The sequence below is a fragment of the Antedon bifida genome, chromosome 6 (genome assembly GCF_963402885.1).
Source record: "Antedon bifida chromosome 6, ecAntBifi1.1, whole genome shotgun sequence".
NCBI lineage: Eukaryota > Metazoa > Echinodermata > Crinoidea > Comatulida > Antedonidae > Antedon > Antedon bifida.
In genome coordinates, this window is record NC_136231.1 from 25,961,459 (window position 1) to 25,987,083 (window position 25,625).

Genomic DNA, 25,625 nt, shown 5'->3' on the forward strand with positions numbered 1-25,625 from the left:
TTTACATTTAAAAATAGATTGGGGAATTTATAAAAATCTTTCTACAGCACATTGATAATCAGCAGACATTTGATAACATTTTACACGTGAGCATCAATGATGCAGTATCCTACTCGTTTCAAAACTTTAATACATAATTTAAAATTGTACAAAAATGTAGAATACAGTACAGTACTTCTCAACAAAGTGTATTACATTTAGTGATTTAGGACAGAGCTGAATCTGTTAAACTTCACTTAAACAATTTAAAAACAAGTACAAGTAGCCCAGACCTACGCAATTGCCACAAAATGCATGTTATTCAAATTTACAAAAAATGGTTAGCCTGCATGTCATTAACATATCCATTCACCAATCTCTCTCCGCATGATTCCTTTTTGCTTATACCTCTTTTGTGCAGCGTTTGAATCTTGCAATACCCATCATGCAAGGTAAGTTTGTTAGCTTGTCAGTCGATCAATCTCTCTCCGCATGTTTCTCCTCGCTTGTACCTCATATTTGTCTCGAAAAACTTGAGTTGCATATATATTAGGAAGTTTTAGGAAACCCTGTAAAAGCTGTGAAATGTTTAATAACAATGAGTGTTCGATTAACTTAGATAATTGTATTTCTACAAATTACACTAAAATGATTTTAGTACAAACCAAAAGGCATCACTTAAGGTCTTTCTACACTATCAAACTTTACGACAACAAATGTGATGAACATGATGATGTCATATTACCACCATATTTGGGCACTTTTTTTGTCAAACTAGTTTGATAGGGTAGACAGAGCTTTAGAGATACAGTACATTGAAAAAGTAAATAAAGATATTAACTTCTTTTTTTTCCAAAACCTCCCGAAACCAGAATTTTCTTGAGGTCCAAAAGAAAACTAGACCAGCCCAAAGGTGTCCAGTATTGGGCGAGTTGATTGTAATTACCTTTGTCCGCCTTTCCTTATAAGTATCTACAGCCACATGTATATATTCAGATCTGATCTGATCTGCATATTCATCATACTCATCGTCTGCCAATCCCAAGACATGCATATCAGCATCAAGAAAATAATACTTGTCCTCATTTGCATACCTGTGTACAAATACATACGTTTGTTAATATAAATTCATAATTGGAAAGCTTTCAATTTCATTATGAAATGACGGTTTTAATGCAGAGGTAAATATTATTATAGTATAAATAAATATTTAAATGTATCTGTTAAATCTTATCTACACTATCAAACTTTATGTGCCCATATGGACATGATGATGTCATATCACTACCATATTTAAACATATCACTACCATATTTGGGCACATTATGGGGTTATTTAGCAGGATATTATGCATCACCGGTATTTTTGTACCTACATGTTAGGTGTCAAGTGGACATGCGTTATATGGCTTCTTGTCATCAAGATCCAATTGAAAACATCGGTGATGTCACATGATGGAGCTTCAGGTAAACATTCTGCGGCAAAAGCCTCAAACATCTTGGCGCTTTCTTCTTCATTCTTGGATGATTTGGGATCGTAAATTATGCTGTAAATAAAAATCAAATTTTCATTTCTACTTTTCTACTACATTCAATAATTAAATTTAGTTATTATTCATTATAATTTGTAGTGTGTGATCATGATGAATCATTGCATAAAATATATTTTATTTTTAAATTTGTTTTGTTTGTGAAAACTTTTAAACACAAGAGCGCCATCTAGGTATTTCGCTCTTCTTGCGCATGCTGCTGGTTTTTAACCAAAAAATGCAAGAGCGCCATCTATTTATTTCGCTCACTACACGTTCACGGAGTGGATTCGGACTCACTTGCTGTGTAACACGAATAAAAAACTGCCAAAGGAAACTTAACTAAGAATTCTGAAACAACAAACATTGCTATAAAACCTACTCATGAAAAAATACACTCCAATAAACCAAGTCTGGTCTCTTGAGCTCCGACGAAACCCTGTTTATTTCGTCGTTCAATTTGCCAATGTGATGCAACGTGTGGTAATAGCGACCATCTTCTGAATACCGGGCTTCAAGAAGTGACCACCATCGCTCGCTCAGAGTACTTTCGACGGAACATTCTGCACATAAATCTTCCCACTTACTTCTGATGACGTTTGAATCAAATGTGTAAGTATCCATTACAAAATAAACACTTAATTTTAGAGTTAAGACAATGTATAACTGTAACTCTATTTTTATTTATACCGTACCCACCTGAATGTTTTCAATTACGCCCTCTATCGGTATACTTAAAAACAGTCAAATCGTCTAGAGCGCAGTAGGGTTTTCCCCACACGAGGCTCTCCGATACTAGATTCAAGAAATACAATCTAATAAATTAATTAATTGAATAAGACCACATTTTATATAAAGATATATTGTCCCCCAAAAACATGAAAAATTATAATTAATAGAAAATACTTTGAATAGGAGGCCATTTCGCAGTTTTAATAAAGTTAATCACTTCCGTAAAAAGTTAAGTTTTCACTTATTGAACCGAAAACTTTTTTTTTTTGCCTCAAATTCAGTTTTTTCAGGTTTTTCGGGGAAAAATATAAAACACTTTGAATCCAGAATAAGACAAAACAAACACATAGTGCAAAGACAATAGACATGCGCTAATAATAGGTAGTATAAATCACTTTAATGACTGCGAGTCGCGCTTTCTGATGGTTTCTTATCATAATAATATCGAACATTTATAAAGCGCTCTTATATCATTATAATCCATATAGTTCATGTGGTTATGTACATTCCGTCACGAGACCATTGTTAGCAGCATAATCAATAAAGTATTATTAATTAGTTACATAACTGTTATACAACTTAGGTTACATAACATGTCAAAGAAACTGCTGCTGTTTCTTTGAACCGGTTTTATAAAAATAAATCGCGTTTCAGTTGTTCAGCGAAACGCGTTTTTAAAACCGGTAATGACGATCGATACCGGAATTCAATTTAAAACCGAATTAAAAATCAATTCGATAAAATAAATATCACTTCAAAAATGGGAAGACTATAATTTATTCCAAACATGTTTACTTCAAGTCTGTATTTATTGTCTTATTATATTTTTTTTTCGATTTTTGTCTGAAAATACAAGCTCAAGTAGTATACGTATGAAACGCCATATGTGCCAAAATATTTATCTTTTTACTAATAATTAAGTCCAAACTCCGTCTGGAACCCAGACTATTAATGCATGCAGTTGAGATGGTATTTCTATTATGCATAGCATGCTGTACGGCCCCCAGTGTAGGCCTACATAGTAAAAGATCATTTTATTTACGAGGGAAGATGAAGCGATAATTAAAATTGAACGCGGCATTGTTTTTCACCTGATTAGTAATATTTAAAAGGGAAATTATTTGATTATAAAAAAACCATTACCATCTGGACAAGCTTATATAAAAACAAAATAAGGAAATTCCATCCTAAATTGTCAACTGATCCATAATTCCATAGATTTAGGCCTACTGTAAGTTGATCACAATATATATCCCCAACGTTAATATAAAAGTGAAGGCCGACTTTCCACTAGGCGAATTTGTTTGCGCGAATCGAAAGCGTCAGCTTATACGCATCATGTGCGTGTTGGAGGATGGAAACGTGAATACGCATGCGTAGGCCTATATAAGCTGACGCACAAGCGCCGCAAGTAGGCCTAATTTGACCAATCACGACGCGATATCATCATCATCTGAACTGTCGCTTGCGTTTATTTTTCTCCATGATTGAATGCAACCGTCATTTTTATAAGCGAAATAATTAGGTGAATAAGTTGAGTAAAACTAATATAACAAATAAATTTTATTCATCTTTTTTGTTTGTGCAAATGTTGATAGTGTCTCTGCTACACAGAAATATTGTTTATTTTGTAGTATGGTGTTCTGGATACTATACTTTATCTTCTTTTTCTATTATATTGATTTTTTCTCTTTATGTAGGCCTATTTGTTTACTATAATTCCTATTTACGATAGTGTATTTTAAAATCAAATACATGACAGTAATTGATATGTTTTTACAACAATATATTTAAAGGTCAGGCTGATGCTATCTAATTGAAGCAAGTTGATGATGATAAATATTGTTATTATTATTGTTATAATAACAATGTTGATCGATTCCAGGGAACAACCGGATATGAAAGAAAAATGCGATTTCTAACATGGTTACTCGTTGTTGTTTTGCCAAAAAAAACAACGAATTATCACATGAAATAGATTCTTTTCGAAAAAAAATCACATCCGACTGTTGATGGATCATTGTACATCATGATATGTCTAGTCTGTCGTAACGGCGCATCTCATCATGTACTTGCTACTGCGCCTGCAGCGCGTTGACAATATTAGCCAATCAGAATGCTCCATCTAAAAAGCATGGCAGCTCCTTGAATTTCTTGAAGCATAATAACGGAAGCAGTGATGTAAGCGGTGTCTAGGTAAAGCCAGGGCTTTGAACCTGTTCTTGCTTGGACTTATAACCCCAAAACAACATGTAGCGTGAAGGTTCACTAAGGGATTGTCTTCAAAATGTATTCAAGAGACGACGAAGGAGATTGATAAAAGGTTTATTACGTTGTTGTCAGTGTACTGATGGTGTTGTTGAAAATCAATCTAATTAATGCTGCACACAGTTATTATGATATATTGTGTATAGCTGTCTACACTATCAAACTTTATGTAACAAAAAATTATGTGCCCATATATGGATATGATGATGTCGCATCACTACCATATTTGGGCATATCACTGCCATATTTGGGCACATCACACTTTTTTTGTCAAACTAGTTTGATAGTGTAGACATAGCTTTACTTTCGTATTGGTTTCAAAATGAACTCTATAGTGTGTTTTTTAACATTATACTCACTGCATATTAATGTGACAATCCCTGGCTAATCATCAAGTATGCTATTTCAAATTTTGAATAAAATTATAATAATTAATTTGATTTCCAAGATCATGTTAGTATGAAATTTGCAATTAAAAGTCGAACGAAGAAAAAATAAGAAATTTCAAATTTATAGAAATTATTACCAGAGAAAACTTATTCATTTATTCAAGACATAATCCATTTTTCAATTTCTTTTATTTCGGAAAAATGTCATCCATATCAACAAATCACCAACTATATACAGGTACTATTAAACATTTATGAAAATATATATTCAAAGTTTTACTTTATCAAACAATTAACATTAATTTTTTCTAATGAAGTCTATGTCAAATTATAATTTTGATTAATTCTGAAATAACCATTGCTTTTATCGGATGGCATTAACAAACAATTCTTAGATTATTTTACTAATAATTTAAATGTTACAAATTCAATGTAATTACTAATGTCATCCAATCGTAGCAGTCTACACTGAAGGTTGGTTCCCACATGATCGCCAGGACAACGTAAGCGCACGGCAAGTGAGTTGACCAATCACAAGCGACAGTTCGGATGGTCCATGGCGTTGTGATTGGTTGAGTGCCGTGTGCGTCGTCCTTGCGCTTGTGTCCGAGTGGAAACCAAGCTTTGTGTAAGCTGCATGTTTAATGTAGGCTATTTATTGAATATCATTATTAATATCATATTTTATTGTGAATATTAATTAACATACGCCCTCTAGAAATGTTTATCACGCAGTTGTATCATTATTACAACACAGTGGTTATTATATCACGAGAAAAGATTTAAATAACCACACCGCCGTCCAGTTAATTTGAGTCATAATCCGTTTACACGAGCACTCGACACGTACCACCATCAACCGGCCCAACGTGTCACAAACAGACTTTCGAGTAGGCCTACGTAAAAATAAAAATGCAGAAAGGGAAAAAAAAGACGAGGGCTAAAATGAATTGTCTCTAAACAATACTCCTCGGAACTAATTTGTATGTTTAAAAAAAAAATCATTACTCGATTTCGTCTGTGGTTTGATTGGATGAGCGTCTGCTAAAACACGTTTGTTGTCGCATGGTATCTGTTAGAGCTTAGAGTAATTGTCTTGTCCCAAATGGATGGTTCATCCATTCCCAGTTGTCATCCCTTATAATGTCCTACAAAACATTGCGTGATGATAACATAATTTAATCATAAAAACTCAAGAACCATGGTCATGTGTTCATGTTGTGTGTGTGAGGTACAACAAACCTCAATATGAGGTACCGCGGTGTAGGGTAATACAATCCACCTCAGTGAGGTACCACGGTTTGTGTTTCAATGAGTTTCCCTTCCACTATCCCTAGCTTTCAAGAGGTAAATTATTCGTCTGAAGTCGTGCTCTCGAGGGTTAAATATCCATGATTTTAGAGCGATAGAGTTTGTCTTCATAAACCTTCAGTAGTCGACCGTACAAACAAATACGTACGACAACCCTCCAGCCTAATTCAGGATTTGAACCCGAGCCCTGTGATTGAGGTGGTGAACGTTCATATTTAGGCGGAATATTAGTAGGCCTAGTACATTTACTATTCCCCTTGATACAAAACCCGTTACGTATGGATTCGCCATTGGATTACCCATGGAGGGACATTCTATATCTCGAATATTATTTACTTTATATGCAGAGACAGATCGATTGGTTTCATTAGTATTTTTTATCATAAGTGCAGTGTGGTATAGCTTTTGGCTGTGAAGTTATGTAAACACAACCAGACAATGTAAACAAACTACATGTTCAATAATGTAATCTGATAAAAAGATGATATGATATCTTCACGTTAAAAAACGACCTGACCGTAGTTTTATTATTGATATGCCATAAACTATAACTACGAACAAAGATGTGTTTTATTGCTTGGAGAACGTGATACAACTTGTGTTGGGGCACACTTGTAGGATGCAGACGTGCGTTCAATATAATAATATTACATCATTAATAATATTAGCCGAATTTCATTGGACAAAAACATAAGAATTTATTTATAATAATTATTATTTTCATTTATTTGCATCTGAGTATGAACTATAAAAACTTCTTGAATGTGATTTGGTTGAAATCGACTGAAATAAGGATTAGGTTGAAATCGACTGAAATAAGGATTAGGTTGAAATCGACTGAAATAAGGATTAGGTTGAAATCGACTGAAATAAGGATTAGGTTGAAATCGACTGAAATAAGTATTAGGTTGAAATCGACTGAAATAAGGAATAGGTTGAAATCGACTTAAATAAGGATTAGGTTGAAATCGATTAGAATATGGATTAGGTTGAAATCGATTAGAATATGGATTAGGTTTAAATCGAATATATAATAAGGATTAGGTTGAAATTGACTAGAATCGGGATTAGGTTGAAATTGACAAGAATCGGGATTAGGTTGAAATCGACTAGAATTTTGAGAATGATTAGGTTGAAATCGTCTATAATTAGATGGAAATTATTAGAACAAGTATTAGCAAATATTACATTGATAGATCGAGCGTTTAAAATCAAAGGACTGAAATCAACTTCTCAGTCTTGTTGTGGGAACTAGTTCTTAGTGTACAGTACCGTACGTTTATAGCTGATCATCAATATGTATGTATGTATGTATTTATGTAGGCCTGATATTACTGATATAAAAAATAAAAGCCTTCATGAAGTTAACCACCAGCGAAAATGCAGTTACGGTTTTAATGATTTCCGTAACACCGTAAAAATGAATGACATTCAAATAAAATAGATATGCACGAGTTCATAAAGTGAACAAACAGTATTTTGTAGACAGTGAGGATTAAAATTATAAGCTATCACCTTGATCGTTAGGAAGAAAAGGGTACAGTAATCGAATTATCGATAAACAATTGTAAAATGATTTAGCCACAATGTAACGTGACTTTTCAGTGACATTACTCATTGTCATAGGAACCTTTTTTTAAATAAAATGTAAAATGTAATGATGTATGTAGGCTGGTTTGTAATAGTATAAACATAGTAAGACTATAGTTTATATATTAGGCTATAGTAATTAATAGGCCTAATGATGATATTATTCATAAAGTGGACATGTTACGTTTGTAAAGAGGCTAAAGAGGGTCGGATTTATCGTCATATTAATCATTATGTAGGACATACAAGGGATTATTCCGTTACAGCCTTGTCCTTGTTAGGATTGACCTAGATCTAGATTTTTAACCCAACCTTGACCTCATTAACATACTTTCGACGCAAGCACTCATCGATTACGTGATCGTGCCAGTTCGTAGATGCAGTACTCATTTCTTAATGCTCTTTATATAATATTTAGAGTACACACTTAAATGTCGGCTCCCTTTGAAGTTTAAAATTAAATGAAACTACTTTATTTAATCATGGATGTCGATATTGTTGTGTTATATATTGAATCACGTTGATAATATTTCAGTGGTATATTGTATTTGTTTGTTTTCATATTTCTATTTTTCGCTACCGACACAATTTTTGGGTCAAACTTTGTTTTTCATTGATTATTTGAATATTGTATTGTGATTTCCCCTTGTACTCTGTAGGTGACAACTTTTTTCGGCGAAATAAACTATTTAATAAATAAAACAATATTTGTCTATAATTCCGCACAATGTGACAAATAATAATGTAATTTCAGCAATAAAAAACCCATATAAAAATACTAAGCCCAGCGCATCAATATCAACAAAGCATTGAAGATAGTCATTAAATGAATAAGATATGAAACCCTGAGGTAGTCAAACGAGTATCGTGTATATCATGTTTGTAGTATACTGTCTTCCAGTCGGTAAAATATAATATAGCATGTTTTTCAATGTGCTTGAAAAAAGCTGGTTTAAGACAAATGTTGACATCAACCATACAACCATGCTAAAAACAACATCTTAAATATTTGAAGCACTGTAAACATTACTAGGCCTACTTCTCATGGATTGCGTAATCTTCTGCGCTAATTTTAACTTGTGCGCTTCACGCAACGTAAGTGACCAATCACAAGCGATGGATCATTAGAACAGTGATTTGTCATTGTTCAACTCGCTTGCGTTGCGCGTACGTCCTTGCGTTGCGTCTCTAGTGGGAACTACGCTTTACCAAGTCGTCCTGACGTGACGAGTTCAAATCGAATTATTGTTTATTAGAATCCTATTGAATGAAGGTCACCATTAATATTATTTGCACTTGTGTATTGCCATTAATCATATCAGGTCTATTATAAGTTAGTTTTAAATGGATAAATGAAAGAAATTTGGCAAAAGTAAAGTTATTACAAATATATAAAAAAATGAGTTCTTGGAAAATGTCCTTGTGTGGGATGTTGTTAGTCCTGATCAACTTTTATTAATCCGGAAATTCGCAATCGATTGTGACATTTATGGGTGGCTGCTAAACACGTACGCCACTCCCCACTAAGGCTTGTTTTCCACTATGACGCAACGCAAGCGTGTTGTCCAATCACAAGCGACAGTCGAATAAATCCATCGCTTGTGATTGGTCATATCCCTTACGTTGCGTTACGTCCTTGCGTTGCTCTAAGTGGGAACCAAGCATAAAACGCTCAAACAAGCTGGATCTCTGCATTGCTTTTGGATCTAAATAACTTTTGCAAAAGGCGTAGGTCTTCAACAAACTTACCGTGTTGACCGTGTGAATACACATCTACCTTTGTGGTCTCCTAATTTAAAGATCGTGTGAATGGTCTGTAGGCACGGTCTTATGTAGGCAGCACATTCAACAAACGATACCATCTCACACACATTATTTAATAAATTATACTTTCTCTATTTTCCCCACCACATGATCACCACCAAAGAAGTTTTTCTTAGAGCTCAGAAAATACATTTATTATGTTATTGTTATCTAAAATATACTTTTTTTTCTTTTATTACTAAAATATATTCATTTCATAATATTCATAACTTAACACATTTACTTAGCGTATTAATTTCTTAGCGTATTCATCCACCAAGGAAGTTGATGTCGCAGGTAATCAAGTGACGTCACTACAATGAAACAAGCGAGAAAGTGTAGGATTCGATCCAAAATGCATCCGAATCATAAAGTACATTTTTCCGGCAACGAAAACTCTTTGGAAATATAAATTGAGCCAATAATATCTTATATTTAATAACAGGAAGTCAGTTGTATAATTCTGTTATTAATATCAACTAATTGTTGATCTCTACTTGTAACCTATTTAAGTTCAATCGGTGACCTAATTATTGTTAGATATAATTTCGTCATCTCTGAATTTCAAGCCTATCCCAAAAGAATTCAATAACATTGTTTTAGTTTTATCATGGAGAATAGGCCTAACTTATTTCTCCATGGTTTTACAGTAAAATAAAATTAAAGCCAGTCAGGGAGAAATGGCAAAAGGCTTCCTACTTTCTAATAATCAGATATTCTTGTTACTCTTGTAACATGACCACCGTGTTGATTTTGCCATTTCCCCCCTAACAGCCAAAAAAAAAAAAAAAAAAAAAAAAAAAAAGGATTATGTTTACTTCAGCATAACTTTCAACAATTAAAAACTTATGTCATATAATCAATATCGTATTCGTAGAATTGTTAATAAATAAACAAAAGTGTACGTTATACATTGAATGTAAATGATGACGGCATCTGTGACACCATGAACTATAATCAAATCCTAACCTTTTTACTCAGAAGTTTCTAGAATATTTTTTTTTCCATTTTAGATACAGATACAGTATTGTTTTATATTGATTTTGTTTTCTTCCTCTTCGCTCCATAGACATGATACCGTACGTGATGAACTGATGAATTAAGACCGCACAATGGACGAATATATTGAAAGAGGAATCCCAAAATTGAACCATACGAATAAATAATTTCGTAAAAACACATTAACATTAAACATTGAGGTAAAGCAGGAATTAAAAATTGTTTCGCACATTCGGTAACCATTATTGTCTGTCGTGCGATGTAGGCCTACATAGGGTCATGTGTGTTTTAAATCTATTTGCTTTGTTTTGCATTCGTATTGCATAATCATTGCAGACGTCTTTATTGATATTTCATCAAGAAAAGTCAGATGACTTGAAAACGACTAAATTTGTTTAAAAGTTAAATCCAGGTTTTCGTTCGTCATCAGATTTAGCAATTTGTGTCCTCATTTTCTGGTCAAAGGAATTTAAGAAATATCAATTTATATTACAAGACCTGGCCATGACCATAGGCTGTGAGTAGTGTGAGAGATTACGCCTGAAATACGATCCAATCAAATTTAAGTCTATCATTTTTAATAGGTAATAACCTTCAATATTAAAGCCAACTGACCACAAACGAAAACTCTTCTGTTCTTTACTTTCTCTGAATGTCTTAGAAATAAAGTAGGACCTAGTGCTAGTGTGGCCAACTGGATTATTCGTAGAAGTACGGAAGGATTTAAAAACGGCCTTTTAAATTGAAGAAATACAACCAATTCTACAAATAGACGTTATGCCTACGCTAATATATCGATAGCTTATGAAATATTGGATAATATATAATTGGTTTTGACGATAACAAATATTACCACTTGTTGACGACGCGTGTTTTGTTGGTTAACTGGAGCGCGTCAACCAGTTACAACACACTTAGGCCTACTGTCATGAACACACTAGCATCTGTCGACCAAGCCACCACCGGACAAAAAATCGTCATCAACAACTTGGTAAAAAGTGCGCTTCAACTCAAAATTCAAAAGAACAAGGTTAGTGGTGAATACACTTGTATTCTTAGAAAACGTAATGTATACATTATTTGTTTAAGATAATTGTTCGAGCAGATACGTCTGCTCGGATACATTGTTTGATATTCTGTCAATGTTCAACATCATTTAAATCTTTTTTGATAATTGGAGCATTATGGTTTTGTCGCAATATATGTTTATAATAATTCAAATATATTTATTCATGATTCAAGGAATATCATTCGGATGCTAAATGTGCTTTCACATTTTCAGAGAAGGAATAATTAATTTCTAGCGTATTTATGCCAACTTACGTCAGGCTTTTTGTCGATGAATAAGACAATGATCAGTGTGTCAGCTGCCCACAGTTTACATGTAGGCCTATACACTTTCCTTACCCCCTTACGTCACCGAATGCATAGATAGGCCTATATGGCTTTACCAACGCATAGAGTTAGTGGTGGAGCCAGAAACGCATATAGAAAGAAGGTCGTGGTAAAATGAAAGGATTTGCAAATAATTACACTTGCACTTATATAACATTAACAATGTAACAGAACGTAATATTGTGTGTAATACAAATTCTATTAGGCATAATTTCAAGAAATAAAAATAATAATGAAAATAAATGCGCTGCTTGCACAGCATTTATTATCAAATATATAAAATATTTAAAAGCTCTTAAAATTAAATATAACAAACATGAAAAAAACACGATAATGAAAAACACATCAAAAAATACAAAAAGCATACAGGCAAAAGAGAAATTAACAACAAATTGTCATGATGCCTGCAATGAGACACAGTTTATAGTTATACTAATCTTATCTATATGTTTTGCTGTTATATAGAGTTATGGAAAAATTGCTAATGTCACATAAACGTTATTTGGAGGGGGAGGACCCCTTACCGCCACTGTCATTGATTTGGTCTACAATACAATACTTTCTTTGGTTGACAAATTGTGATCTAATTGTGCCTCCTTCTATGTCTCACTGGATCGGACATCGCCAGATTGCACTAAAATAATTGTATTATTGTTTCCCTCCCCCACTCTTCCCACAACCTTCCGCAACTATTTGTAATATTTCGTTTATCGACAATTACGACAAAATAGGCCTATTATGAGTACAATTAGTACATTAGCTTTTGGTTTTTAAACTTACTGCATGTTGTCCTACATTTTGAAACGAAAAGATTAATAATGATTTATGAATCGTCAAGGCAATCATCGGCGTGAAATATGCATAGACACAATGTACCATCCATTGTTATGTAACACACGTAATAAACGTACTGCGCATGTCCATCTACAGTGACTTGGATTTCATTCTATACTGTAGATATTATGTATTATTATTTTTGAACACGATCCCCTAATCCAACCTACTTCTATCCCATAATAATAGCTTTAATGTTGAACCTTTCTGTAGTACAACGACGTTAAACGCAACTTGAGCGATCACCCAAGTTCAATGCCCTCGAGTTATCTCAGAATAATTCGCTATTAATAAACTCGTCAGAGCGTACGAGACGGTTGCAACCAATCACAATCGTTGATATATACAAATTATCAGCCAGTGAGGATTTTTTTATGTCATAACTCGTAGCCACGGTTATGCAATGTAACGCTAATAGTAAAGAGGTATCGCAGGATGTGTGTTTACATCAGCCAATCAGCTAGCGTATTGTGTATAACGGGGAGTGAGACGACCTGGTCTGGCCCACTTTCCTCGGCGGGTTAAGGACGATAAGTCCTAACCGCAAGCTATACTCAGCTTTTGCATTCGAGCGTAATTTTAAGCCAACCGTCATTTTGTAAAGGTTGTGATTCTATTGAGCATTTTAATAATTTTTCTCAGTTAAAAACATAGAAAACGTTGCAAATAACATCAAGTGTGCATCAGTCATGTTGAGTTATAAAGAGAAAACAGGAAAGAGGATCGACTACGCATCATCATCCGACGAATGGGCGGTGAGTTTGACCTTATACGCCGACTTCTTGGTGGTAGTGCATTTGTTTGTACTTTTATTAATTATCTATTTATAGCAAATTTTAATATATTAATATAATTGGAAGATATTAATAGTGGGGTTGCATTAGCTTGTTGTGTAAACGTACGATCATGGTGCACATTCGTGTACAAAATGAAATTGAATCCTGTACAAAATTGTATCAGTTTTAGTAATTCCTAACTATTACTAAATACTGTAATAAGCCTACTTTGAATAAACCATTTAGGTTGGTGCTTGTGTAATTAGTTATTAATGTATACACTAGGCCTGTAGGCCCTTTGGAACTTATATAATACTTGTATCGATTGCATAATCAGATATTTAGATAAACTTTGATATCGCGAATGATAATGCGTTCACAGTATTTATCGTCGTCGGAAAACGTTACATAATTTAGTTATATAAAACTAAATTTAACGATTCATGCGAGCAAAAGATGTCAACTTTAAATCACTAACACGTATATGAAAAAAATAACAAAAGTTATAAACCTAATGTGTGGGGGATTTTTTAGGCAAACAGCAATTTTATAAAACTAATGCACAAATGTTAAATATTGTACATGGGAACCAGACAAGGAAGACGCGATTGCGTCGTGTGACAAGGACGCAATTTTTAAATCCGTCGTGCGATTGCGTTTACGTTAATTGTTTTTACGTTTACGTGAATTGTGTTTACGTTTACGTTAATTGTTTTTGCGTTTACGTTGATTGTTTTTGCGTCAGTTATAATTTGTGCAACTTATCGAATGCATCATGACAACATGCTGCTCTCAGTCTCAACCTAGAGTGCAGACAACCTCCTTTTGCAAACTGATTGACTTACAGATTAAATAAATTGTTAACCATTAAAAAAAATATTACCGCATTCATTCCGGTACCTCTAAATCATTATTAGTAAGCTTTGGCATCGAGAGGGAGGGGGATGGGGGGGGGGGGGGGGTCGTAGACCGTAGGAAAGGGGACGACGATGGTAGATGAGAGGAAAGTAAACTTAAAAAAATACGTCCATGGTTTATGCAAATTATGTATTTAATGAATCATAATATTAAAGAATAAATGACACATGTAGGCCTACATTAATTGTCATATACGGTACCAGTATCTCAGCCAGTATAAATACAGTTTATCAATGTATTGTTGATATGTTTTATGAGAATTAGAAGGTTGTTGATTGTATCACATTCACGATATGTGCCGAAGAAGAATCTCCGCCGTCTAATGCTCGGTTCTCACTTGTGGACGCAATGCGGCGGGTCTGACCAATCACAGGCGACAGTTCGGAAGATTCATCGCGTCGTGATTGGTCAATACTTCTTGCGTTCTTGTGACGTTGCGTCCAGGTGAGAAGCAAGTACGTGGCGGTGGTGTACATAATTTTACCGTCCACCACCGCATGTAATTCTTTGCTTAAAATAAATTTCGGCATGAATAGTAGCTCAATAGAAACCCAAATCAGGTTGTATAAGTTTTATTCATAAGTTTCGTTGAAAAACTATTGCTAAAAATAGCATGATGTTTATAATAGAAACAATCAAAGCTTTTCTTTTCGAAAGGAAGTGAAATCCCAAGTGACAATCGGCTTTCGTTTACTATTGTCTACATTACTACAATGTAACACAGCCTACTACTACGCTACCTGACCCCTGTGTTGCACTCTTTGCGTGTCCAAAAATAAAAAGTGTGTTGCCAATAGAGGGCGCTGTGTTTGCTAATTTTCTTACATACCGTAATACCATCCAGGGACGCGTACTCAGTAGTTATAGAGGACCAATTCATACTATCATTTATCATAGGTTATTTCATATGAATGAAAATTGAATTTGTCGAATTGTATTTTAATCAATTAAAAATATCCGAGGATGTTTGTTATCTATGCGAGGAAGCTGGGGTTTGTGTTTGTCGTAGGGTTGTTGTTGAACCAATTGTGGGCGTTTTCACATTTGTGGGCTCAACAAGGGTCTTGTGGTGGCAGCGGGCCCGTTGTCGACTGGGAGAAGGACTTACGGGTCCCTTTTTGCGCGATTTTTGCTCTTCAATATATAGGCCTATATTATATAAACTTTATTTATTCACGAGACTGATGTACAGTACAACTTGTTCAATCAATATTGATTGTTTTTACACAAGTTCCTGATATTACAAAATAATCAAACGCCATATAAATACGAATAAGAAAGAACATTTTTAAAAAAATTACAGCAGATCACAATATGATCTGGATAGGCTTAACGCTGTTATTCTAATAAAACGGTATTGTGTTATCTTTGAACTATTTATGCGATATTCCACGTATAGTACAGTTATTGATACAAAACATGCTCTCGATATTATTACATTTTGATGGCATTGAATGACAAGATAACGCGCGTGACCTCATTGTTATGTAATGTATCCATTAATCATTTGTTAATGTTGGCGCTCCATACCTTTTTACAATCGTCTTGGCCTCATTGTTATGTAATTTATCCATTAATCATTTTGTTAATGTTGTTGGCGCTCCATACCTTTACAGTCGTCTTGACCTCATTGTTGTGTAATGTATCCATTAATCATTTGTTAATGTTGTTGGCGCTCCATACCTATACAGTCGTCTTGATCTCATTGTTATGTAATGTATCAATCCATTAATCATTAATTTGTTAATGTTGTTGGCGCTCCATACCTTTACAATCGTCTTGACCTCATTGTTATGTAATGTAGCCATCATTTGTTAATGTTAGCGCTTCATAACTGAAGGCCTGGCCAAGGTTCATGCTTATGTTTAGCTGGTTGGTATTTATGAATGAAGTACAACGTACCCATTGTTCTTATCATAATGTTGTATTGAGCTATAATACAATTTGATGATGTTGGCGCTCCATACCTTTTTACAATCGTCTTGACCGAGTTGGATTACATCGAATGGCATTGAATGAAGGACGAGATAGGCTGTTGTCCTCCTGGTTACGTAATGTTAGACCTCGTAGGTATTCGCGATCTATTGAGGAAAGTCTCAAGAATTGCTGCATGGTCAAATGGTCAAACATTCTTCGCGGCAGATGAACTTCCAAGGTCTTAAAAAACAAAATAATTATAAAATACAAATAATTATGTACAAAACAATAATAAGCACCTTTGTTCTTTTTTTCTTTTGTTCTTTGTTCTTTCTTTCAGTAGTAAAGTAATCATGCTTTTGTTTAAATTAATAACAATTTATTGCCATAACATACTAGTTAAAACTAACTTTTTTATAGTTTAATAAATATTATTATTGGGTTTTTTTTTTTACCGCTGTTGATCTTTCGGTCCTTATTTTAGTTGGTGAACCGTATCAGCGAACAATCTTCAATGTTTAATGTATAGAAACATTTTTTAAATGCCCTACGTAATGTGCTGGGCGACGACGGATTATCTTGATAACGTCGTACGTAAGATGGCATAGTCGTGAGCAGGTTATTAGCGTAATGTTTGAAAACTTAAGCAAAATGATTTGTTTGTGTAAACAGACACGTCATGAGCTATGGAAATTAATTTATTAATGGTTTGTGTCTAAAAAAGTCTTGATATTTACGAGAAATATTCACTTGACTCCCTAAGTTGGCAATTTGTTTTTCTATACTATTTACTGTTTATCATTATTGCTGGGCAGTACCAATGTCGTCTCAATATAGGCCTACACTTATTTATTATGTAATAAGAATTAAACCAGTAAAAAAATAGGTATATTATGCCTACTGTATTTTAATTATTAAGAATCTGTAATATTAATTCCGTTAACTAATAATAATTTGCTTAAAACCCATCATGCAATCAATAAAATAAAACAGCAGAAAATAAATTTAGAAAAAAACTATACAAAAGTTAGTTTTTAACTATAATGTTATGTTAATATATTATTAATTTAAACAAAAGCATGATTAATTTAATTAGTTTCAACAACTTTAATCACATTAAATGTTTTGTGTGAGAGGTGGAATAGACCTGATAATGAAAACTTGTTTTGTTGTCTGCGCTTTTCCCTCCTTGGGATTACCCACTCACCCTAATTCATCCAGGGACAAACTGTATGAAGCCGGCCTTCACTGTGTGAACGTGCGGCCTTATGGTCATTAAGCTTAGGCCTACAATCTCTTCAGGCCTACCCCTATAATGTTCATTATTAGTAAAGGTGTTTTTGGTTTTTTTAAAGAAGTTCTGTGATACAAAAATACCAACAATTTGTTGTTTATAAAAGAACAACCTTATATCGTTAAAAATAATCAATAAAATAATATAAAATATAACAATTATCGTTTAAATTGTGTTCGAACAGACTTATACAGAAACTGAGTACAGTCTGAATGATACATCTGTGGTCTGTTACATCATGAAGGAAATATACAGTATTTACTGTAATATACTGTATATTTCCTCCATGGTTACATTGTATATTCTTTAGTCCAATGGCCAAATATATTAAATGTTGCTTGGATCTTCCAAGGAAAGAAAAAGGAGGATTTGTAATGTATACCTCCAGCATGGTCTGAATAAAAATAGTGTTTGTGGACGGGCCCATCTAGTACTATCTACATGCACCCCCCCCCCTCCCCACCATTGATAAGAAGTGCTTATTTAAACAAATTGTGTAACATAAAAGAAATTATGAAACATTAGACTTATATATCGTTATTGGAATAATTTGTTTTTCTCTTTCGTAGGTGTAGCCCACTTTTATTCATAATTCCATTCCATGACAAAGATATACAAAGATTAAATTTAAAAAAAAACAAAAATGGAATAAATTACTGTACAGAATGATCAGCGACCATCGGTGCATCCTAGTAGTGGGCCTACTATACTGGTATACATTGTGGAAAATCCAATTGTTTTTTAATTCTACTATGTTCAAATGTTGCGAATATTGTAGGTTTTGCATTGCAACTTGTTAACGGATTACAGAATACTATAAAGTTTTCAAGTTATGTAATCTCATGGGGGCTGAATCAATAAGCGTTGTCATCATGTAGGCCTACAGTAATCATGTTATGGCTCTCAATTCGCTGAAGCATGGTCAATCGGAGTAAGTCTGGGCATGCGTACAAAGCTCATCTTATTCTTATGCAACACTGTTATTGTGGTGAATGCAAAGGGCAGGAAACACAAACGTTTTCATGAAAAACAGTTGATTGTAGCCAATTAATACCCATACAGAATGTGATGTAATAGGCTTTAAGTTTATCTGTCCTCGTTTGCTAGTTGTTCAATGTAATCAGTAATAACAATTATGGCAGGGCGTGATACGAACGCCCTATTTATTTGTGTATAGACTTTATTAATATATTTTTTAAAAGCATTCTCATGTATGCATCGTGAATGTGACCAAAGAACTTTATTATGCAATATACGCTATACTCTATTATTACACAATAGCATTCTTATATTTCATATAATAGAAATTAGTTTTAAATCCAAATTTCTAAACTAATTTCTATTATAGAAATTAGGTTAGAAATTTAGATTTATAAAGTTCTTTTTTTAATAACAAAGCAATCGAAGTAATGATGATTTAAAAAGTTATCCTTTACAATTTCGTTCGAATTGTTTACTTGCTCAATCATCAACATCTTATGGCCTACTATATTCTATTTTTTTAAACGGTATTTCAAGCAATCCTAGGCCTTTTTAGATTTAATTAAGTTTTAATTAAAAACCAATTCGCAGTAAGATGTTGATGAATGATTCTGATCATTTCATATAAAAGAAGAATACAAAGAAATGAAATAAAAAATGCCATCATAATTCATAGTATTACAATGTAGTTATATAATTATTATACATTTTAAAGTTATAAGCTATAATTCAAAATTGAGTATGGCCTTTAAATTACACTTATGAAATGAAAATGAAAAAAAAAATTACAATGATGTGTTAAAACCATCATAGCATTACAATGTAGTTATACAAATATTATACATTTTTAAGTTATAAGCTATAATTTACAATTTAGTATGGCCTTTAAATGACCCTTAAAGTCCGTGCTGTCCTTAGTAAAAAGTACTAGGTTACAAAGTTAATTCATAGAGATCAGAGAACTAGGTCATCCCATTCATTAATAACCAATCAGCATTCCCATATTCACTAAAGCTGAAGGTACTACGTGACCTTGACTGGATTGTGACCGGATTGTAGTGTTGGCGCATGCGTAATGACGTATTACGTAAGGTACGATAGATAATTGAGTCGCCTTGAATCTGGCGATATAATAAGGTAGTGTGTGCACGAATCAGGTTATTCTTAGATCATCACCATTTAGGACACTTCCATCCAGGCAAGCTTCTCAGGAATACCGTACTATAGAGGTAGGTGGTTAAAGAAAGCACAGTGTGCAAACTTCTCCAAAATAAGGCTGAATTAAAAACGTGGAATGTGGGTGAACAGATCATCCGTGTTTTTATATAATTTGTTTAATATTTAATATGACCTAATTATTAATAGTCATACTGTTACACAATCCGTTGAATAGAAAGGCAGGGCAATTCTTACTTTTTGTCATGATGAACTGTTTGTAAATGCAATTTTACAATCGAAACAGAAATAGTTATTTGATTTTGATTGATCAATGCATGGGTTATTAAATGTGTTATTCTATTCGATTGATTGATTTTATAAGATTGAATAATTTTTAGGATTGATTGATTTATAATGATTAATTTATAAAATGTATTGATTTTTAAGGTTTATTAAGATGGGTGATTGAGATTTATTATAATCTTTTCAATTTGGTTTTTCTTCATGCAAACCCATACGACAAACCCATACATTTTAATATTGTATTTCTTTTGTAGGAAGATAAATTACTGTACTATCTTAGAATTAAATTATGTTTGTCTGATTATTAATAACATACTATGAAGATAAACAATACCAATTGCGTCATATTATGTAACAATGTTTATTCAATTTTTCTTTTAAAACCATTGGAAGTATAATACACAAAGTAAAGTTTAGATTGTTGTATTCGCTTGATAGAAAGCGATGCGTATAAAGAAACAAATGACCTGAAGACAACGCTGATAACTCTCCCGCCGTCTGACCGATCGACAGCTCGTATATGGCAACGGAAAATGTCCTAACTGTAAATTAACTGAAACATTTTGTTTTGTTCTTCCAGGTTTTAACAGAATCAAGACTTTCTGGGATTGATCTTTACAACTATCATTCGATGTTAAACAAATCCATCGAGGAGCCTCAAGACTTAAGCACCAGGTCGTCGTCAACGGAACGATCTCCAGATCGTCAATCCAGTTCATCATTCATTTCTAGTTCTGTGGCACAAACTTACTTCTCAGACAGCCTTAAACTTCCATTAAATATGCCAATTAAACAAGAAACACTTGATAACAACTTTCATAACGCATTTCATCTCATGCCCGCTCAGTTCAAATCAGTAAAAATGGAATCAGTCGAAAGTAAAGAGTTTAAAAATGCTGCAGCTCGCAAAGAAAGAGCTTTTATGCCAGATAATAGGAAAGACGATTGCTACTGGATGAAGCGAAGAAAGAACAATGAGGCAGCGAAACGATCACGAGAAAAAAGAAGAGCCATCGATAGCATGTTGGAAAACACAGTAGTTGTACTAAACGAAGAAAATTCACGTTTGAAGCGGGAGTTGGAATTGTTTAAAGAGGGTAAAATAATGGAAATACCGAAACTGTCCAATACCGCTTCACCCCCAGTTCAAGTCAAAGAGACAATAAATGATCAGATTGGTCGAAATTATGATTTAATAAACCGAAACGCACATGGACTTATCTCTTTCGGTGGAATGCCTTCTATTTGTTCGGAACAATATATATCTCAAGTTGTTAGTAGGAGTAAACAAGTTTACTATCCAGTATCTTCGTTTAACGCGACGTCTCCATTTGAAACAAAAGCCAGCGGTGCATTCTTCCAAAATTGGCCGTGTGATTCAAAAGTAGGAATTATTTCAAAAGGACATTTCCATTCTGACGAACCGGTAACAAAGAAACTAAAGGTAGACTGCACAGATCATGTTATATCTACAAAGACTGATCTAGTTCACAGTGACATTGATAATAACTCTGATGATGCATCAAAAAGTGATGGTGACGTCAGTAGTGACGGTCAGCGCTCGTCGCCGCTTAGTCTTGGTCGCTTGTCGCCCACCCACAGTGCGTTCGCTAGTGGTATTGACGCCAAACGATTACCGCATAAATTACGCGCCAAAATCGGCGCTCTTTCTCCAACACAAATGAATACACCAGACTCTCCAAAACTTACTACATCAGATGTAGAGAACAATAAGTCTCTGTCGAGAGATAATTTAGAGAGATTTAACGCAGACGACAATACCCAATCAGATCTTTGTAGTGTACGTCTTCAAATTGGCGGGATTTGTACTCCACCTTCTAGCACTACAAGTGAAGATGTACCAATCGTGGAAAAACTTCCCGCCATTGCAGTTGAGAAAAGAAAGGACACCCAATCGTTTGAAATTAAACAAGAACCGTTAGATTGGAATGATAACATTGAGTCTTCTGACGCCGAAGCAACTCGGTTAAGCCGCGATAGAATGCTGAAGGCCGCACAAGCGTTAACGGAAATGGAAGCGTCGGAAGCAAAGACGACGGCGGAGCAAGATGATCAATCTACAAAGATGTCGTCATCTGATACGAAATACTGGGAGAAGCGACGCCGCAACAACGTTGCCGCGCGGAAATGTCGCGAATCTAAACGTCTTCTTCACGAATATCGATGTGCGCGCGCATCATACTTAGAACATGAAAATAACCAACTTCATTCAGAAATCAGCATGCTTACTAAAGATGTAGCCAATCTGAAAGAAATGTTAAAAGCCAAACAACTTAGAGTTGCATGAACTTGATCGAATGGATCTTTAAAAAAAACACATTAAAAAACACATTAATTATGGCTGCAAAATGTTAGTGTTGAGGACATGAGTTCTAAAACTTAGCTCTAACCAGGGAAGAAGAAAGTATTCACTATTCCCTGCTCTAACTGCCTGAACTCAAAACAACGATGTATTCTTCACATTATAACAAAACAATTACTACTATACACTAGTAGACAATGGCAGAAGGACAACATAACAGTGATAACACGTGATTGTAACAGTGATAACACGTGATTGTAACAGTGATAACACGTGATTGTAACAGGGAAAAGTTATATTTTCCCTGGTAATATTGAACACTAGTAAAGTTTATACGAAGCGTAATTTCTGTTTATGTTTTACGGGAGTCGAGAAGAAAGTGATTGTTTATAATTTATGTACTGTACTTGTGTATATCGTATTTTAATCGTCTGCATTTTATCAATAAAGTAAAAGTTAAACAATATTGTTTGGTAGTAAATATGTCGTCGTCGTATAACTATAAATCATGGATAAAATATATGTAGATATTTTATATATACATGCGTTGTACATCCATATTTTATAATATACATATTTTATCCATGTCGTAATATTCGTTTGTAACAGGACCTGGGCATAAAAATATTCTTCCTTCTAATGGTGCACCATTACATAACCTACCATAGTGTATTATTACAGTATTACATTTGGAGGTGCCACCAAGTTTATATGAGTGGGTGGTATGAGATCTATTGGTGTTACCAGTGGCCATTTCGACCCGCTGGTTCAAACTTCATAAACCAAATTTTCTTTAATACTACAGTATTACTAATAATACTATTACAAGGCCTAAATATTCACCGCCGCCCTATGAATAATAATAATAGTGACATTTTGGCTTTCACACGGTGCGCAAAATCAAAAAGTTGCTAATGTGTGTCTCTTTTTAGACTATAGTACTGTATATAAAGAAAAGCTTGTCACCGTTTTAATTTCTGTGCAATTTCAGGCGATTTTAGCATTTCATACTTTCATAAATTACAACGTGTTGGTGGCAGCAAACATTTTTAACGACCGTATGCAATGCGCAAGCGCCAAGCGCGGCGGCCGGCCGGCGGCGAGACTGTGTGTGTACCCGGTGTGTCTAAAAACTAGGCCTGGGCCTAAAACTAGTTAAAACAAGTTAAGCGTGAGGATTTACCCAAATATGAATAAGTTTACAAATGATGGAAGCTTTATGGAACAGTTTAGAAAAAGAATGGAATGTCAGAAAAGCAACAATAAAGGAGATGAAACTGTAAGTCATTCGGGGTCGGACGGAGACGAGGAAGCTGCTGAAAAGGAAAGTGACAGTGGAATTTGCCGCTCTGATGAGCATTCTGTGACAAAACCGGATAATGTAACTGGGCCTAGCCGTACCACATCCAGTCCATCTAATAAAACGGGTATTGTTGGTGATGCTACAAATAAATCTGACAATAAAGTCAATTCTGTAGATGTCAATGATGGATCAGTTGCAGTAAAAAAGAAAAAAAGTGTATTATCATTTGTAAGAAAGATGTATAATTAATAAAATTAATAATAGTAAATTAATACTAGCTAGGCCTCCTTAGTAGCCACATTTTTTATTTCAATATATTTATTCAAGGTCAGGATAATAAATAACCTTGTTTTGATCTGAGGGTAACTAGGTCTAACAGGAAGTCTGATTTATCATGAATGTCAACTAACATTTCTCTTTTGGAATCTTTATTTCTAAAATAGTGGACATATCCTGCCAAACCCATCTAGCCTTGTTACTAAGGTTGACCGACAATTTATTTTTAATTGCATTATTATCAAAAAGTGGAGACTTTTCCTACAAAATTATACAAAATAATTCTTTACTTCAACCTCCTAATTGGTGAACAGTTACAATAAATGGTTAGTGTCATTTATTTCGCTAGGTTGGTAAGAGGCCGGGGTCGAAGTTGGCCCTCAAGACCGGTCAGGTGAAGAAGAAACGTCAGCAGGTAACGTTATCCATACTGCCCTCTGAGGCTCGATTGTGGATCTGAATTTTATCAGTACAGTAGTGTCTGTACATCTTTTTACAGTGTAATATGCACTACTGATGATTTGCAATAACAGTGCTTGCTTCAGAAAAAATGAACGTGTCTAGGAATACGGTACCATATCAAAGCTTTTGGTTGCTAAGGCATGGAGGTATCTAATTTTATACCTCCATGTACTGTACGGTAATTGACATGACTTCACCATGGTGGTCCACCGTTTTATATAAATTGCGCATAAATATAATATGACTCTCTACTGGGGATTTGGGGTGGGTAGTGAATTATTATTATTATTTCAGACTGAGGCGAGCTGTGCCTCACGTTGGCTACGGCCCTGGTTACTAATCACCTACTAAAACAACAATAGCTGACAAAGCCAAAAGGTAATGCTTAGTTGAATATCATTCACTGACAATTTAGAATTTATTCTCTTTGTAGGAAGAGGAGAGTGGATCGTCAGATTCCTGGTCACAATATATGGCAGAAGTTAAAAAGTTCAGCAAAGGTCTTGATGATGATAGTAAAAATAGACCACTGATCAAATGAAATCAACATTATTTTATTTACATTTATTTATTTTTATTATGTATTTGTCCCTCAAAAACATGCAAAATAAAGAAAAATAAAATCAGACTTTGAATAGATTATTTTGTAGTTTTAATATATAATATAGTTTGCATAGGAAAAAAAAGGAAAAAATTAATGTTTTCACTTATAAAATGACAAAATAAATGGTTAAATTCAACCAAAAACCCAAAAGTGGATAACTATTAGGTGACATTAAAATGGCATATTCAGCAAAAAATTGTTTAATAATTATTTTTTCAGGAGACAATACATCTTTAAATGTGATTGTTAGTAGTGGGGAAGATAAGTCTTGAATGTTTTTCCAGTCCCTAATTAAAACAATACACAAATGAATTATGATTCCATATTTTCACTTTTGTATTTGATAAGATAATAGGTATTAATTAATAAGATTGCTTTTGAGCAATATTTGTATAAGTTGTTATTTTTAGTGTTGTAAAAATTCAATACAGTATATTGTTTGTAAATTTTAAAAAAAAAGAAAAAGACTTTTACTAAAAACA

The 25,625-nt window shown here is 33.9% G+C and overlaps 4 protein-coding genes across 6 annotated transcripts in view; 2 read left to right on the forward strand and 2 right to left on the reverse strand.

Moving 5' to 3' along the window:
* The window catches only part of LOC144844236 (DNA repair and recombination protein RAD54-like), a 172,400-nt gene that overhangs the window by 91,874 nt on the left and 54,901 nt on the right, over positions 1-25,625 (reverse strand). The gene's annotated exons all lie outside the window — the stretch shown is intronic.
* On the reverse strand, positions 41-2,201 carry LOC144844271 (uncharacterized). The gene is made up of 4 exons (XM_078701111.1): positions 1,890-2,201; positions 1,355-1,525; positions 926-1,073; positions 41-557 (listed from the first exon to the last, which is right to left on the reverse strand). The coding sequence occupies exons 1-4, from the start codon at positions 2,129-2,131 to the stop codon at positions 441-443; spliced, it is 678 nt and encodes a 225-aa protein (XP_078557237.1). The 5' UTR covers positions 2,132-2,201; the 3' UTR covers positions 41-440.
* Positions 1,978-22,962, forward strand: LOC144844245 (uncharacterized). Of its 3 annotated transcripts, XM_078701053.1 has the most exons (5): positions 1,978-2,119; positions 10,670-10,799; positions 11,261-11,629; positions 13,471-13,583; positions 20,756-22,962. In XM_078701053.1, the coding sequence occupies exons 4-5, from the start codon at positions 13,518-13,520 to the stop codon at positions 22,481-22,483; spliced, it is 1,794 nt and encodes a 597-aa protein (XP_078557179.1). In that variant the 5' UTR covers positions 1,978-2,119; positions 10,670-10,799; positions 11,261-11,629; positions 13,471-13,517; the 3' UTR covers positions 22,484-22,962. The 3 variants fall into 3 exon arrangements, with proteins under 3 accessions (XP_078557179.1, XP_078557178.1, XP_078557180.1); XM_078701052.1 differs by lacking the exon at positions 13,471-13,583; XM_078701054.1 differs by lacking the exons at positions 1,978-2,119; positions 10,670-10,799; positions 11,261-11,629 and having other exon boundaries at positions 13,330-13,583.
* Positions 23,567-25,174, forward strand: LOC144844767 (uncharacterized). The gene is made up of 3 exons (XM_078701825.1): positions 23,567-24,029; positions 24,427-24,492; positions 24,973-25,174. Exons 1-3 carry the CDS (start codon positions 23,688-23,690, stop codon positions 25,078-25,080), a joined length of 516 nt encoding a protein of 171 aa, XP_078557951.1. The 5' UTR covers positions 23,567-23,687; the 3' UTR covers positions 25,081-25,174.

Bases quoted from the DNA above. Each gene is read 5' to 3' on its own strand.
- LOC144844271 (XM_078701111.1), bottom strand. From the start codon at position 2,131: ATGGATACTTACACATTTGATTCAAACGTCATCAGAAGTAAGTGGGAA. The intron at 1,526-1,889 runs GTAGGTTTTATA...TTTTATTTACAG, and splicing joins TGGAGTGTATTTTTTCATGA to CATAATTTACGATCCCAAAT. The intron at 558-925 runs GTAATTACAATC...AACATTTCACAG, and splicing joins ATAAGGAAAGGCGGACAAAG to CTTTTACAGGGTTTCCTAAA.
- LOC144844245 (XM_078701052.1), top strand. From the start codon at position 11,528: ATGAACACACTAGCATCTGTCGACCAAGCCACCACCGGACAAAAAATC. The intron at 11,630-20,755 runs GTTAGTGGTGAA...TTGTTCTTCCAG, and splicing joins TCAAAATTCAAAAGAACAAG to GTTTTAACAGAATCAAGACT.
- LOC144844767 (XM_078701825.1), top strand. From the start codon at position 23,688: ATGAATAAGTTTACAAATGATGGAAGCTTTATGGAACAGTTTAGAAAA. The intron at 24,030-24,426 runs GTAAGAAAGATG...TTATTTCGCTAG, and splicing joins AAAAAAGTGTATTATCATTT to GTTGGTAAGAGGCCGGGGTC. The intron at 24,493-24,972 runs GTAACGTTATCC...TTCTCTTTGTAG, and splicing joins TGAAGAAGAAACGTCAGCAG to GAAGAGGAGAGTGGATCGTC.